Genomic DNA, 14,166 nt, shown 5'->3' on the forward strand with positions numbered 1-14,166 from the left:
TATTATTACAAGCACAGGAACTCTTTAGGCTATTAGGGAATGATAATTCGTGACTGAGGACTATGGGCGTGGACAAGAAGCCTCTTCTTAATGTAACACTTGTGCTGCTTGTTGAATTTCCTGAGGTATATTAGCATTAGCTGAAGTACATGTGCTCAGGCGGTGAGCAATGAATGTCCTAGAAAAAGTAAAGTCTATTTTCAGTAAATAAGAGCAGTATAGTGCTGTTTGCTTGTTTCGCTTTTCAAACTTTGTTCTTTCGTTTCAGGTAATCCCCACTTCCCCAAGGGAGATCTGTTCCCTCCCCAAACATCAGACACTTTGTCCTACCAGAAAATTTTTAGGCCTGCGCAAATGCTGGGCTCACTAAAATTGCCTCATCAGCACCCGTATTCCAACAGAAAACAGCACTTTAGCATATTTGAAGAAGATTCTGATGCTCCATTTGAAATCAACAGTGCTACTGGGGATCTGTTTCTTTCCAAAGAACTTGATTATGAAACAGTTTCTCACTACTTCCTTAGAGTTGTTTGTGAATGATTACCCGAATAGTTCTCCACAGAATAATACTTTTTTCCTCAGTATTGATGTCAAAGATGAAAACGACCATTCACCATCTTTCCAGGATGACTTTGTTGTAATTGGGATAGAGGAGAATGTGCCCGTTGGCACCTTGGTGTACACCTTTAATGCAAAAGATGGAGATGGCAGTTTTTTAAACAGCAACCTTCAGTATTCTATACACGGGAATGACTTCACTGAAAATCCATTTCTCATTCACCCCTCTTACGGTAGCTTAATCACAGCAGTTCCCCTTGACCGAGAGATGACTCCATTTGTTGTCCTGACAGTGTCGGCAGCAGATCAGGCGCAACTTGACTGATCGCAGGCAGAGTTCATTGACAGCAAAAGTCATCATTTTAGATGTCAACGATAACCCCCTAGCTTCGTTTCATCTCCTCTTTCCTACGTTAGAGAAGACGCAGCGGTAGGCTCATTAGTGCATCACATACTTGCACGGGATCTAGACCAAGGAAGGAATGGACAAGTCACATACTATCTTCTCTCGAATAACGAAGACCATCCATTTGTAATAGATAAAACTGCAGGTAAGTGTAAAAAGGGCTAAGTTAGCCCCATAGAAGTTGCACAGGGGATTATTTCCATCTCATTTTTTATAACTGAACTCTTGAAAGCAACTTTTTGATTGAACATAGAGCAAAAGTGTTGTGGAAACTTGTAAACATTCACCAGATTCCACACAGAATTTAACAGTTATTAAAGGACTGTAGAAATGCATGGTCCAATTGAGTATCAGTCTCAGCCCCAGTGACAAAGTGTCAAGGAAAGAAGCAAACAGGCAAGTTAAGCACCTCTGTAAGGGAAAAGGCACATACTAGTAATTTATTTAGCAGCACTTGGTCCACAATCCAGAGTCGGAAGCAATGGTTTGAAGCACATTTGCAAACTATGCTTTGCACTCTGATTTGTGCAACAAAAAGCAGGTTACAAAGGGAGAAGGTCAGCAGGGATATAGGAGCTATCTAGTGTATCGCACAGGGTGTGTGAAAATAAGGCATGGGTGTTTGTTCCCTTGAGGCCAACTTTCCAGCTGACCTGGAGAAGTTGAGGCAGAAAGTCTTATGTTAATATCTCTTCTGCTGCAGTGGAGAATGAGTGGCTCAAGGAATGGGGCATCATTTTGTTGAAAATGGAAATGATCCCTTAAAAGGGGACTTTTTCCTTGTGGATTATAGCAGGCAAAGGGCAAATCTTTTTTATGGTAATGTTTTCTCTGTACTTTAGGAACTCAGACCTTGGCTTGGCATCTGAAACTATAGTTAGCACAAACCATCGATTTGACACGAGGGAAACTATGCCATAGCAAAGCTTTACTGAAACAGCAACTGCATTTGGATAATTTATACCCTTACAACAATTTCCCCTCTTACAACAGGACTGCTAACTACCGCCTTTGCTTTGGATCATGAACGCCAAGAATATACAACCTGACCGTTGTGGCCCTCGATAACGGTACCCAGCTCTGTCTGCAACTCAGAGTCTGACAATAATTGTTGTCGATGTAAATGACGAAGTTCCAGTGTTTACCAGATCTCTATATGAAGCTTTCATCTGTGAAAATGAAGATCCAGGAGCAGTTGTCATTAAAGTTGAAGCCATAGATAAAGATTCAGGTAGTTTGCTTTCTACAAAAATAAATAAATGACAAATTCACATTATTTTGATATCAACCTTCGAATCGAAAAAAATGCCAACAATCATCTGCTTTGATATATACATTCACAAGCTCCTAAGTTGAACATTGATTCCCCCCATAGATTGTCTGCTGTGATCAGCAGTGGTTCTCAAGGATCTCAGGTTTTTCTTATCACCTGTCATCTGATTCTTTTTTAACTAGTGATGCAAATAATCAAAGATGGAGCCTTCTGCATGCAAAACATGCTTTCCATTTTGCTATAGCCCATCCTTTGGGACTGTAGTTGTTAAACTACAGGCCAGGTGTCTGTGGAAAGGAGTAAATGAAGAAGAGTGGATGATCTGGAGCAGTGTTTTTTCAACCACTGTTCCGCGGCACACTAGTGTGCCGCGAGATGTTGCCTGGTGTGCCGTGGGAAAAATTCCAGCCAGAATATCAGCTTTGTGTTCAGCCCAAACAGGCCCTGGTTGCGCACTGAATAAAGTATTTTATAATTTTTCATATTTCTGTTACTTACTATTTCATAATAAAGTAATTATAAAATACTTTCTTTGTGTTTATTTGATTCCTATTCAAGAGAATTACTTTATATATAGTCAATATAGGCATAGAGTTACATTTTTTAACATTTTCTAATGGTGGTGTGCCTCGTGATTTTTTTCATGAAACAAGTGTGCCTTTGCCCAAAAAAGGTTGAAAAACACTGATCTGGAGGACAGTTTTGTCTTTCATCCACCACCAGCCCAACTTTGGATGGATTGAATGCCTCCAGCAGTTGTGTACTAGTGAGCCACACTACATTTCTGAGGATAACTGGGTATTTAGTGTTTTGAGGAGCACTCTTCTTGGCCATGGGTTGTGGGTGGCACTGTGGGTTAAACCACAGAGCCTAGGGCTTGCCAATCAGAAGGTTGGTGGTTCGAATCCCCACGGCGGGGTGAGCTCCCGGTTGCTCGGTCCCTGCTCCTGCCAACCTAGCAGTTCGAAAGCACGTCAAAGTGCAAACATGCATTAATATTATTTGGCCAGAGTGGGGCACTGTAATCCCAGCATCTGTTTTCCCCCCTCCATTATAACTGAAAAGAGATTGTGACCTACAGGAGCGAACCTTTTCTAAACATAAAAAGTAACAGCACAAACACTTCCTTTGCATTTTAATGTTCCCCAAATACTAACGTTAGAAGTAAAAGGAGAGGTTCAGCTCCTGTGGAATTTTCACTAAGCAAAAAATACTTACAAAATTCTAGGGTACAGGATTGCTTGCATCTGTTAATGTCCCATGGATTTTAGTGGGAAATAAGTTTACCTAGCTGGGCATGCAACGACAGTGACGGGAGAGCGTCCGCTGGTCTTGTAAAGAAGCTTGAGCAACAGAGGACTTGATAGGAAATTGGCTATAGGTGTTCATAATTCCTGAGCAAATCAAGCCAAAGAGGAAGGTATTTGCCTCTCCGCTTCTCTCTTGTCCGGTAAGCTTCATGTCTAATATTGCCATTTCTGATGAAGAATGCTTTTGTAATTATTCCCACAGAAGCATGCACCTGAAAACATTATATTGGAATTAGTGGTCCATGCAAATTTTTGTGTGGTGATGCTGTTACAAGAATCCAGGAAGGGCCTAGGAACTTGCTCTCGGGGTTCCATGAAATAGCACTACCCGTGAAGAGTTCCAAAGTCATGTTTTTCATATGTGTGCTTGCAGAGATAACAGAATAAAAACACTCTCCTGGAGGCAAATCAGACTGGTCCATAAATTTGCACCACAACTTTATACATAGACTTTATACAAGTAACCTTAAAGTGGAGCAGCTACCTGGTGGACCTGTGTGGTTCCAGATCATCATATTGCATTGTTTTTAATGTTGCTGTTAACTACAGCAGTATAAGCAAGACTACTTAAAAGATGGAGGCTTGAGTACAGAGAGGTGCACTGCTGCTGGTTTCATCAGGGCAAGATTTTGGGCAGGTCTCCAGGGTCTCAGTTAAAAGAATAGGCAGGTCCCAGACACAGCATTGCTGACTTGACAGTTTTTGAGGTGAAGCAATTCAAATTAACTTCCAAAGAGGAACCCTACCATACCAATAAGCTGCATTGAATCCAGAATCTAAAATGGCCTAATTGTGCCATTTTGTACTTTGCAAGAGGTGGGGTTTCTCAGTATCTCCCTTGGAAACCTCCTCCAACCCAGTGTAGCACTTAGCAAGCTGGTCCGCAAACTGAATCTGTCTGTCTGTATCTGTAATGCAGACAAATATTTAACTTTTACCTAGCTGCAAGTCATATACAATAACTTGAGATGCATACTTGTTATCCTCTCTGCAAAATGTAGGATTAAATCCATTATACTTAATAGCACCGGTTATTTTGCTGTATAACACGTTATGAAAATGGTGCCATGCTTTCCTCGGGAGAGCACTGAAACCACAAGAAATATGGGAACAATTTATTCTGAAGCAATAAAGGATGTGAATGGGAAACAGAGTTCCCACTACAGAAGGCATACAGCTATAGGAAGAAGCAAACAGCTGCTAAAGTTCATAAACAACATTTTCTCCCGCAGCACTGAGGAGAGTGGTATTGATTTTGCATGGTAACGAAGTATTACGGAACGTCATATAAACTGTGTAGTTGCAGCTACCCCATCTCTCAAGTAAGGTGCATGAATAACAATCAAGAGGGCAGGGTTCTCAAGTAGTGAAACACCTCCTTTAGGTGGCTGGGCATTTGCTGGATGATGACAAGTGCATTCTAGATCAGAGTTATCAGTCTTTTCATGGTGAGGTCCATGTGTAACTGGGTAGGGTGAAAGACTGAATCTGTAGTGGAATTGAGGGGGCAAGATTAAATGAGGGGAGAACCACCTTGAGTTCCTTGGAGAAAAAGGTGGAACGTAAGTGCAAACAAACAAACAAACAAACAAACAGTATGTTTGGCTTGTGGTTCTTATTATAGTTGCCAACACCATGTGTTCCATTGCCAATTTTCATTTGGTTTCACCACAAAGTAGTTAAAAATATCACCTCGTAATGTGATAAGAATTGTGTTTAAACTACCCTATTTTTACTATGGGGTTGTTTGTTTTATTAAGGCTGCTTCAGCTGCTTGTGGGCAATGCAGAAATACAGGGGCTATGTGTCCATAACGACTTGGAAAGCTGTTGTATACAGAGTTTGACTATTGGTCGCCTAGCCCAATATTGGCTTCTCTGAGTGGCTGCAGCTGAATTTGGGCAGGGATCATTCACCTCCTTATCTACCTGATGCTTTTTAAATAGAGGTCCTGGGAATTCATGCAAAATATGTGCTCTATCTCAGAGCTACAGTTTCCCTCCATTAAGAGATAAACAAGACTTGTATGAATTCCCTCTTACTCTCTTAAGTTGGTTAGGGCATACACATAAATTTTCTCCTTACTGGGTACTTCTGACTTACTGAGATTTGCTGATTACTAGATCTTGTACACCAGAAACCCTGTGTTGTTTACAGTATTCTGGTTTGTATTGCGTAAAACTACAACAGTGGCTCTGCCTGATTAGCAGGGGTCTCTTAGATGGTCACCCGAGGAGCTACATAGCAAGCACCTTTTAATATTTGGAGAATTAGGAATGATTTCTAATGCTGTATATCTTGGCAAGAAAAAACTTGCACTAGACTCACACAAGTCCTTGGTGCAAGCCAGCAAGAGTTCTCCAGATTTTCATAGGTTTATGTTTGTCTTTCAGTTCATTGCTAAAGCTGTCCTGAGCTTTTTTGTTTTATACAAGGGATTCTATACAAGTAGTAAAGAATTCAGTTACCTTTGTACCAAAATATTTCCATAGGAAAATAGCTAGTAAGCCAGTACCTGGACTGTTAATACTGAGGTTTGATAGACTTAGATGATTTATTGGTTTTCCCATTGTATTTTAAGGAATCAATTCTCTACTCCAGTATGAAATTTTACCAGGTCCTGGATATGAAACTTTTCAAATAAACCCAGATACTGGAGAATTGCAACAGTCATCTCGCTTGACAGGGAGGCTCAAGATAAATTCACTATTAAAGGTAAGAATCTACTTCAGTTTAATGGGTGTTGCACAAAATTTTGCAAGTAAATCAGTGGGTTGTTTTTTTAAAAAAAACCGAGATTTTTTATAGAGGTTGTCACTTGTGGTCTCTACGCCAGGTCAACGAAATTTAATGAAACAAAAGCAGTGCAATGTGTTCAGAAACATAAAGTTGTGTTGTGTCTTAGGAGGAACAGCATGCAAAGTTTGTTGTTTTCATGTTGTTGGCAGGCAGTCTACTGTACCTTGCTTTTGTATACTAGCTTTCCAATGTGCTTTTCTATTTAGTGCTGGTTCAAGACAGTGGAACTCCCATTTTATCCAGTACAGCGACAATAACCTTCAGAGTACTGGATGAAAATGACCACGCTCCCAAGTTCGTCCTTCCAGTTTCTGAGATCCAAATTATGGAGAACCAAGAGCCTTCAACAGTATCAACTGTGTTGGCTGTAGACAAGGACGCTGGTGGTAATGGGACTGTGCAATATCACATCATTGGTAAGCTGAATTGCTTTATACTCTGAATATTAAAAATGTCACAGTGTAATATTTTCTGATCTCTTTAGAGGTTTTAATTTATTTTATTATTTAAATTGTTTGCACTTGGTATTTATCTTGCAATGGCATGGATAAACAAAATGGGAAATAGGCTTGCAATGAGGAGGAGTGGTGTTCTTCCTGTCTGGATAAGGAAAAATAACTACAGTGGTGCCCCGCTAGACGAAAATAATTCGTTCTGCGAGTATTTTCGTCTAGCGGGTTTTTCATCTAGTGAAGCAGCAATGTAACCGCGGTTTTAGCTAGACGGAAAAAAAAGGACAAAAATTTTCATCTTGCGAGGCAGGCCCATAGACTTTTTTGTCTTGCGGGGCAGCCTCCCGCTAGACAAATGCCTTCGTCTAGCGAGTTTTTCGTCTAGCGAGGCATTCGTTTAGCGGGGCACCACTGTATAAGGGTCCCTAGTTGCCAAAGCATAAACAGTAACAACCCAGAATATAAGAAACGATAGATATAGATATTACAGCACCAAATATCCTTGCTTCCCATAGGTAAACTTGTGGGAGAGTAGCAAGTCAAAATAACTCCTTTTGGTCAACAATTTTTGTAGATTCCATTGTGTAACTGAAGTTGGCAAAAGAGTACCTTGCTCAGGAGCAACAGATCTTGCAAGTTTGATTTGAGGAGGGCAGAGCGGAAGAGAATCCATTTGGCAGAACAGTTGCTATGTAAATTCAGGTGGTACTTCGGATGTACTACTGTGACCTGATTTAAATGAAATGCAGGTCTCATAAAAGCATACCTGGGGCCCATAAGTTGCAAAAAAATGCTATCAGGTGGATTGTTTTTTGTTTTTTGAGTGGTCCTTTAAAGAGAATGCTCAGCCGATGTGTTCTTTTTCTTTAATGCTTGCTCCATTTTAAAGGTGGAAATGCTAAAGGATATTTTGCATTACACAAAACGTCAGGAGACCTCTTCACCACTTGCAGCTTAGACAGAGAAACTGACAGCAACTTTACCCTGGTTATTGAGTGTTTCGACTTGGGCAGTCCACCAAAAAGCTCTGTGACCCAACTGCATATCAAAGTCCTGGATGAAAATGACAACAGTCCCTTGTTTGCAAGAAACCAGTATCAAGTGTCAGTGAGAGAAGATCTCGGAGAACGGTCAGCAGTTCTTGAACTTTTTGCAGCAGATGCAGATGAGGGTCTAAATGGCGAGGTCACATACTCTCTCACAGAGGACATCCTTGGAGCCTTCACCATTGACAGGATTACTGGTGTGATATTTACTACCAAACTGCTGGACCGGGAATTAAAATCTCAGTATGTATTTAAGGCTTTGGCAACAGACTCTGGCATCCTAGGACCAAGAAGCACGAGTGTTACTGTAATTGTGCATGTCGAGGATCTCAATGACAATAGTCCCTTTTTCCTACAGAATCCTGTCATAGTTCATGTATCTTCTCACACACCTGTAAATCAGACATTGGCTACTGTGAGAGCCAGTGATGTTGACCTAGGACTAAATGGAGTTGTGAATTTTAGGTTCCTGAAACCAGAAACCATGTTTCAGATGGGCCCAAGCACGGGAGAAATTTTTCTTCAAGAACCTGTACCTCATGAAGGCCTCGTTTCACATCTCCTGATAGTGGCTTCTGATCAAGGAGTCCCAGCTAGAACAGCTACTGCACTTTTGGCCGTCTATTCAGAAGCACAGGCAGATATTATTTCGTTCAGCCGTACTGAGTACGAAGCAGCAGTTCCTGAAAATAGTGAAATAGGTGGGTACCTAATCATGATCTTTGTTTTTGTTCTACAGCCAAAAATGTGTCATTGTAGGGATTTGTGTAAGGGACATGAAGAACCTCTTACAGCAAATGCAGTCATTAGTTAATTGTTGGTATTTGAATAAGAATTTTATGTTCTTGAGGACTGAGTCTGGATGGAATCATGCCTGAGTTGTTGCTCAGGTATCTTACCTTATTTTTCTGTTCTCTGTATGTGTACTGTGCATTCTAGATGAAGAAAGGTGTTGCATCAGACACAGACTCAAATTTTAAGTACTGAAAATGGTGGGAGTTGTGTTCACACAAACCAGGTTAGAAATAAATTAGGCTGCATAACTGCCTGAGATCACACGATCATGGTTTAATGTTACTATGTAATCAGTAGGTGTACCTATGAGCAAAAAAGTGTGGGGGGGAATCTGGTATTATTTAAATAACCTAGTTGATAGGAGGTACAATTTTTATTGTACCTTTTGCTGTGTAAGTTTTAGCACTTGGGAAAATTATTTGCTCAGTGTCTTCTCATTGACAGCCTGTCTAAGCTTTAATTGGAGCTAATAGTGTTGGTCACCACTTTCCCTGATGTTGGGAAAGATGGAGGGCACAAGGAGAAGGGGACGACAGAGGACGAGATGGTTGGACAGTGTTCTCGAAGCTACCAATATGAGTCTGAACAAACTGCGGGAGGCAGTGGAAGACAGGAGTACCTGGCGTGCTCTGGTCCATGGGGTCACGAAGATTCGGACACGACTAGATGACTAAACAACAAAGTGTTGGTCTTCTAGAAAAGTCATAGTCAGTGAAGGACCTTCTTATGATTTCTAGTTTGCAAATATATTTCACTTTCTCTGTTAAATGCAGTAATTTTGTTTTGCATTTCTGTACATCAGTTGAGCACAACATTTGCTTCATATTGCCCTTAACTGCCTGGATCAGCAGATTGTCTGTGAGTTTGTTCATTTTGAAACAAGGCGCTATTAAGTGGGATTTTCAAGTTCTTGGTTGCAGAGATGTGTGGTTCTTTAAACTCTGTGCATGTGTGTGGTGAAAATGTATGGTGCTTTCCTAAGCTCAATTCTCTCACAAATGATTTTTTTTCATCTTTCATTTTTTTTAATAAAAAAACAAGGCTTAGTAAATATGCATGTGATTATTAAAATTCAATGAGATAATCTGTTATTGAAATGGTCTGTTACAAATATGGCTTTGTAAGGGGTGTAGTTTGACATTATGGAAATTCCCTAAGGCGTTGTGGTAAGAGAATAGAAACAGCCTGCTGCTAAATAGTAATAAACAAAAATAAGAATAAATTTGGATAGTTTTGATTAAAGCACACTGAGGGAATATTTAGAGTGGAAATGTGGGAGACTGCCTGCTTTAACTTGGGAATTGGCTCTTGGAGAGAAACAGTTTGCAGGATAGGATCTAGAAGTTCTTCTGAAGAGATTTAGACTTTTTTTTTTTTGCTCTGTTTTGAACTTGGTTGCCCTCAAAAATATGGGCAACCAAAAGGGAGAAAGTCAGAATTTAGGAAAATCATTCTTTATACCTTTTCCCACACATGGCAAACTGTGTTCATGGGAATTTGCAGTGGGCTAGGTAGTACCATCCCAGCCCAACATGCATTCATTTATTTTTACCACCACTCCTTCTAATGCTGAGCTCGATCCCAAATGGGGCCACTGAGCAACAAGAAGGAAGTAGCCAGCATGCTTGAGGGAAACAAAGATACTTGCAGAAGTACAGGTTCAGAAATTGAACCTGAGAGGGTAAAACAAGCAAGGAAGCAAACAGCCTCATAAGGGTTGAGCTGCTTAGTAGCTATGGAACATTGAGCATCTGCTGGAGAAGAAAGGAGAGATGAAATTGTGCAGTTGAATGGAAGTAGCTGAAGAACAAGGTGCACAGTCGCAGCCTCCTGGTAATCTTTAAGGCTCCAGCAGCTAGCTGAAAGAAAAGGCAAGAAGCACAAAGAAGAGAGTCGAAACAGCAAAAGAGGGTGGAGAAAGAGATGCATTAGATATTTTTAAAAAGCAAAGAGAACTATCTCATTATTTAGAGAAGTAATTTCTGGGTTCACATGTTTTAAAATTTCTCCAGGAACAGAAGTGAGGCCTGCCTATAAGAAATCAGTGGAGAAATGCAAGATTTTAAATGTAGCTTTGGAAGATGATGGATGAGGCATAGCTCAAGTGAGAGAGAGGAAAGACAAAGATACAAAAGGAGGGGAAGAAAAAGCAAAAACCAAGAGCAGAGGTGGAGGGGAGGAAAAAGATTGGATGAGCAGCAAAGGAGATGACGAGAGAGAGAGAGAGAGAGAGAGAGAGAGAGAGAGAGAGAGAGAGAGACTCTACAGCTTTTCTGAGGAAACTAGAACCTTAGTCTGTCAAAAAGGCACACTTTAACCATGGGAGGAGCCCACCTCTCCACAGAGGGTGAATTATTTCAATTCTGAGGCAACAGTTCCCTCACCCACAGGCTTAGGTAACAGTATGCATATTAGGGATACACATTTGGATGTGGGGCCCCACTTGTAATATCTAAATGGCTCCCAGTCCTACATAGCAACATTTTGAATCTGAGGGATATTGTTGGCATTTGTCTGTCTTGAGAGACAATGGAACTGGGGGTGAAGTCAAACATCCCTCGGTGTTAGCAGCACCGAAGTGACCACCCTGGGGTGCAAGCCTTGGCAGTGTGTTTGGAGGTCCTGGGCAGATGACAGGACTATCTTCTCAGCCTCACTGATATGGCCCAAAGGAGAGCAGAGCAATACGTTTGGCACCAACTAGGCTGCAGGAATTGCCAGAAGAAGACGTACAAAATGCCATCCAACCATCTTAGGGACTCCACTCTGGATTTGTGTAGGGCTTACTCCTTAGGCTTTTCTTCTCCCAAAGATGTCCAGCATGGAAATTATCAGGCAGGGCAACATTAGGGAAATGGCCTTACCATCAGCCTGACAAAGACTAGCATTCTGAGTGAGGGTGTCGCCAGCACTCCATGCATCAGCATTAGTGGCCAGACACTTGAGACGGTAGGTGGTTTTGTTTACCTGGACTCCACCATAACCTGCAACACCTCCATTGATGCTGAGCTAGAAAAGCGCATCGGCAAGGCAGCTGTGGCAATGGCTCGACTCTCCAGAAGAGTATGGGAAAATGTGGTGCTAATGTCCAATACCAAGATGAAGGTCTACCAGGCTTGCGTATTGAGCTCACTGCTTTATGGAAGTGAGCCGTAGGCAACTTACAGCCATCAGGCACGGCACCTCAATGCCTTCCAAATGCCCTATGGCAGGAGGATTTTGGGTATCACATGGCAGGGCAAAGTTTCAAACAAATATGTGCTTTCCCAAGGCCATATTGCCCAGCATGTTCACATAACTGTCTCAGCAACGTCTATTCAGGCTTGGTCATGTCTACAGAATGGAAGATGGCAGGATCCCCGAGAATGTGCTCTATGGGAAGCCAGCTTCAGGCACCAGGCCCATTGGCAAACCAACTCTGTATTACAAAGATGTCTGCAAATGTGACAACATCTACCCTGCCATGTGGGAATCCCTTGCAGACAACAGCAGTGCCTGCAGACAGACAAACAGTCAGGTCATGTAGCCATAGCAGTGACCAAAGGAGGAATGAGTGCTGGGAGGCGTCCAGAGAGAAGAAACGCCATGGTGCATCTGCAGCAGCACAACCAGATGCCTTCATCTGCCCTAGCTGCAACAAAACATGTCTACAGCCACAGCAGGTGCTGCAACCTTCCAACAGTTGGACCTCACTCTCAGCTCCTCCATTGTCTCCCAAGACAGACGGATGCCAACATGTAATCTTTCACACAACATAAAAGTCATTTCTGGAAAACTAGAATAATCCAGCAGGTTATTTGCTTCCAGGAAAAAAACCTGGGAAAATTGCATGCATTGTAATTTCATGTGATGATATTTAAGTTTAGTGTGACGTGGTGATATATTGATCAAAAAGCCACTGTTTTACAACACAACAGGTGATGCAGCTTAAAAGGAACATTTGAATCTGAATTAAAAGCACTAGTATTATCAGGAAAATGCATTAATCCCCACATCTGAATGTACCCTATGTCATTTTTGTCTGAAAGTTTCTATTATGTGATAGTGCGAGACTCTAAGAATGTAGTTGTGATGACTCTGACCAGCAATCAGAACTCCTGTTCCCATGATTAATTTCAGCTTTTGCATACCTGTCAGTTCCACCTTTTTACTTCTGTAGAACTTCAAATCATTCCTGCTTTGTTTGGAACTTCCCAGAAGCAGTTGAGCCCTTGCGATAACATCATGTGTAGTTTCTACGTGGATATTGTTGCTTCTGTGGCCAGGTAGGCAGCAAATAACAAGGCAGTTAACATTTCCTTTGTTCCTGTTTTTAGAAATTACAGTGTAAAGTACAAACATGAGAATTTTGTACTAGCATCAAGCCAAACTATAGAGATGGTATGTTCCTGACCCCTGGGTCTGTTTGTATTTACAGAATGTTTCCTGTAATATAATAAAATCTCATTTGGAAAAGGTCAATATACAGTAACCTGAATCCATCACAACTGATTAAAATCAATTGCCATGTTACAGAATTGGTTTCACAAGTGGCTAAAATTCCCATAGCTTTAATCTTGTTAGATCTTGAGGAAACCTTAACAACAAAAACCTATGTTGGTAACTGTTTTCTAAACTTAATCACAGTTAGATGTGATGTGTTTGGTTAGGATAATGCCTCGTGTTTTGTTTGTTCTTCCTACTTTTGCTACAAACATAATGGTTGTTTATTTCATGCCTTTTGCTATGATAGATCAGTTCTCTTCTGGATTCGGGATCTCAGTGAACAACGGTATACTTTCTTTGATGTTAATAACAAACTGTGCAAATCTTTGTGAAACATCTTGAGGCTAATTCTTGCAACACTAAAAAACGTGTAACCCACTGAAATGTTTGACTTTTTTCTTTGACCAGCTTGAACACCCCTTTCACTCAAAACGTATCACAAAATGACTTTGAAATATCTCATTTTCAAAAGGCATTTGCCATGTGGTATATGGTGGTGGGGGTCTTCTGTTTGGGAGAAACTTAAGTAAATGTGTTTGGTTTGGTTCTTTGAAACATGAATATATTTTGGGTTTTTTTTTTTTTTAAAAAATGTTTGTTTATTTGGGTTTTTCCTTTCTTTTCCTTAGTAGTGCTGTGAGAAACATTTTCTTTAAGAAAGCATAAGGCTGCTTAAGAAATCAGGGGCCGCAAGCATCCTTCAAAAGGACCAGTTAGTCTTATTAACGTTGTAGCAGACGTTATGCGAGGTACTTGTTGCACAAATTAGGTGACAGTGAGTAACTTTTTGAAATGAAGAACAAGCTGGATTTGAAGCAGACATCAGAAAATAAGCAAGACCAGGTTGCTTAGAACATCATACAAATTTTGCTCTATATTTTTGATTCTAAATGACCTGGTCTTGCTTGTGGATCATCACTAGTGCATTGTGAAACTGCCATTCTTTTATATTGATTTTGGAACTTTGTAAGGGCTGAAACATTGTTTGCTTGTGCTTTTGTTTCCGTTAACATCTCTTTTGCCCTCTACTCTACTGGTACAT

The 14,166-nt window shown here is 40.9% G+C and overlaps 1 protein-coding gene across 1 annotated transcript in view; it reads left to right on the top strand.

Annotated features, from left to right (window-relative positions):
* The window catches only part of LOC117053224 (protocadherin-23-like), a 55,616-nt gene that overhangs the window by 24,058 nt on the left and 17,392 nt on the right, over positions 1-14,166 (top strand). The window contains 12 exon segments of the mRNA XM_033160811.1: positions 275-338; positions 340-531; positions 533-870; positions 872-936; positions 939-1,109; positions 1,958-1,999; positions 2,002-2,034; positions 2,037-2,195; positions 6,129-6,209; positions 6,212-6,262; positions 6,553-6,762; positions 7,688-8,545. Of these exon segments, the coding sequence (XP_033016702.1) occupies positions 275-338; positions 340-531; positions 533-870; positions 872-936; positions 939-1,109; positions 1,958-1,999; positions 2,002-2,034; positions 2,037-2,195; positions 6,129-6,209; positions 6,212-6,262; positions 6,553-6,762; positions 7,688-8,545 (2,264 nt within the window).

Source organism: Lacerta agilis, chromosome 9, assembly GCF_009819535.1.
Source record: "Lacerta agilis isolate rLacAgi1 chromosome 9, rLacAgi1.pri, whole genome shotgun sequence".
Lineage (NCBI taxonomy): Eukaryota > Metazoa > Chordata > Lepidosauria > Squamata > Lacertidae > Lacerta > Lacerta agilis.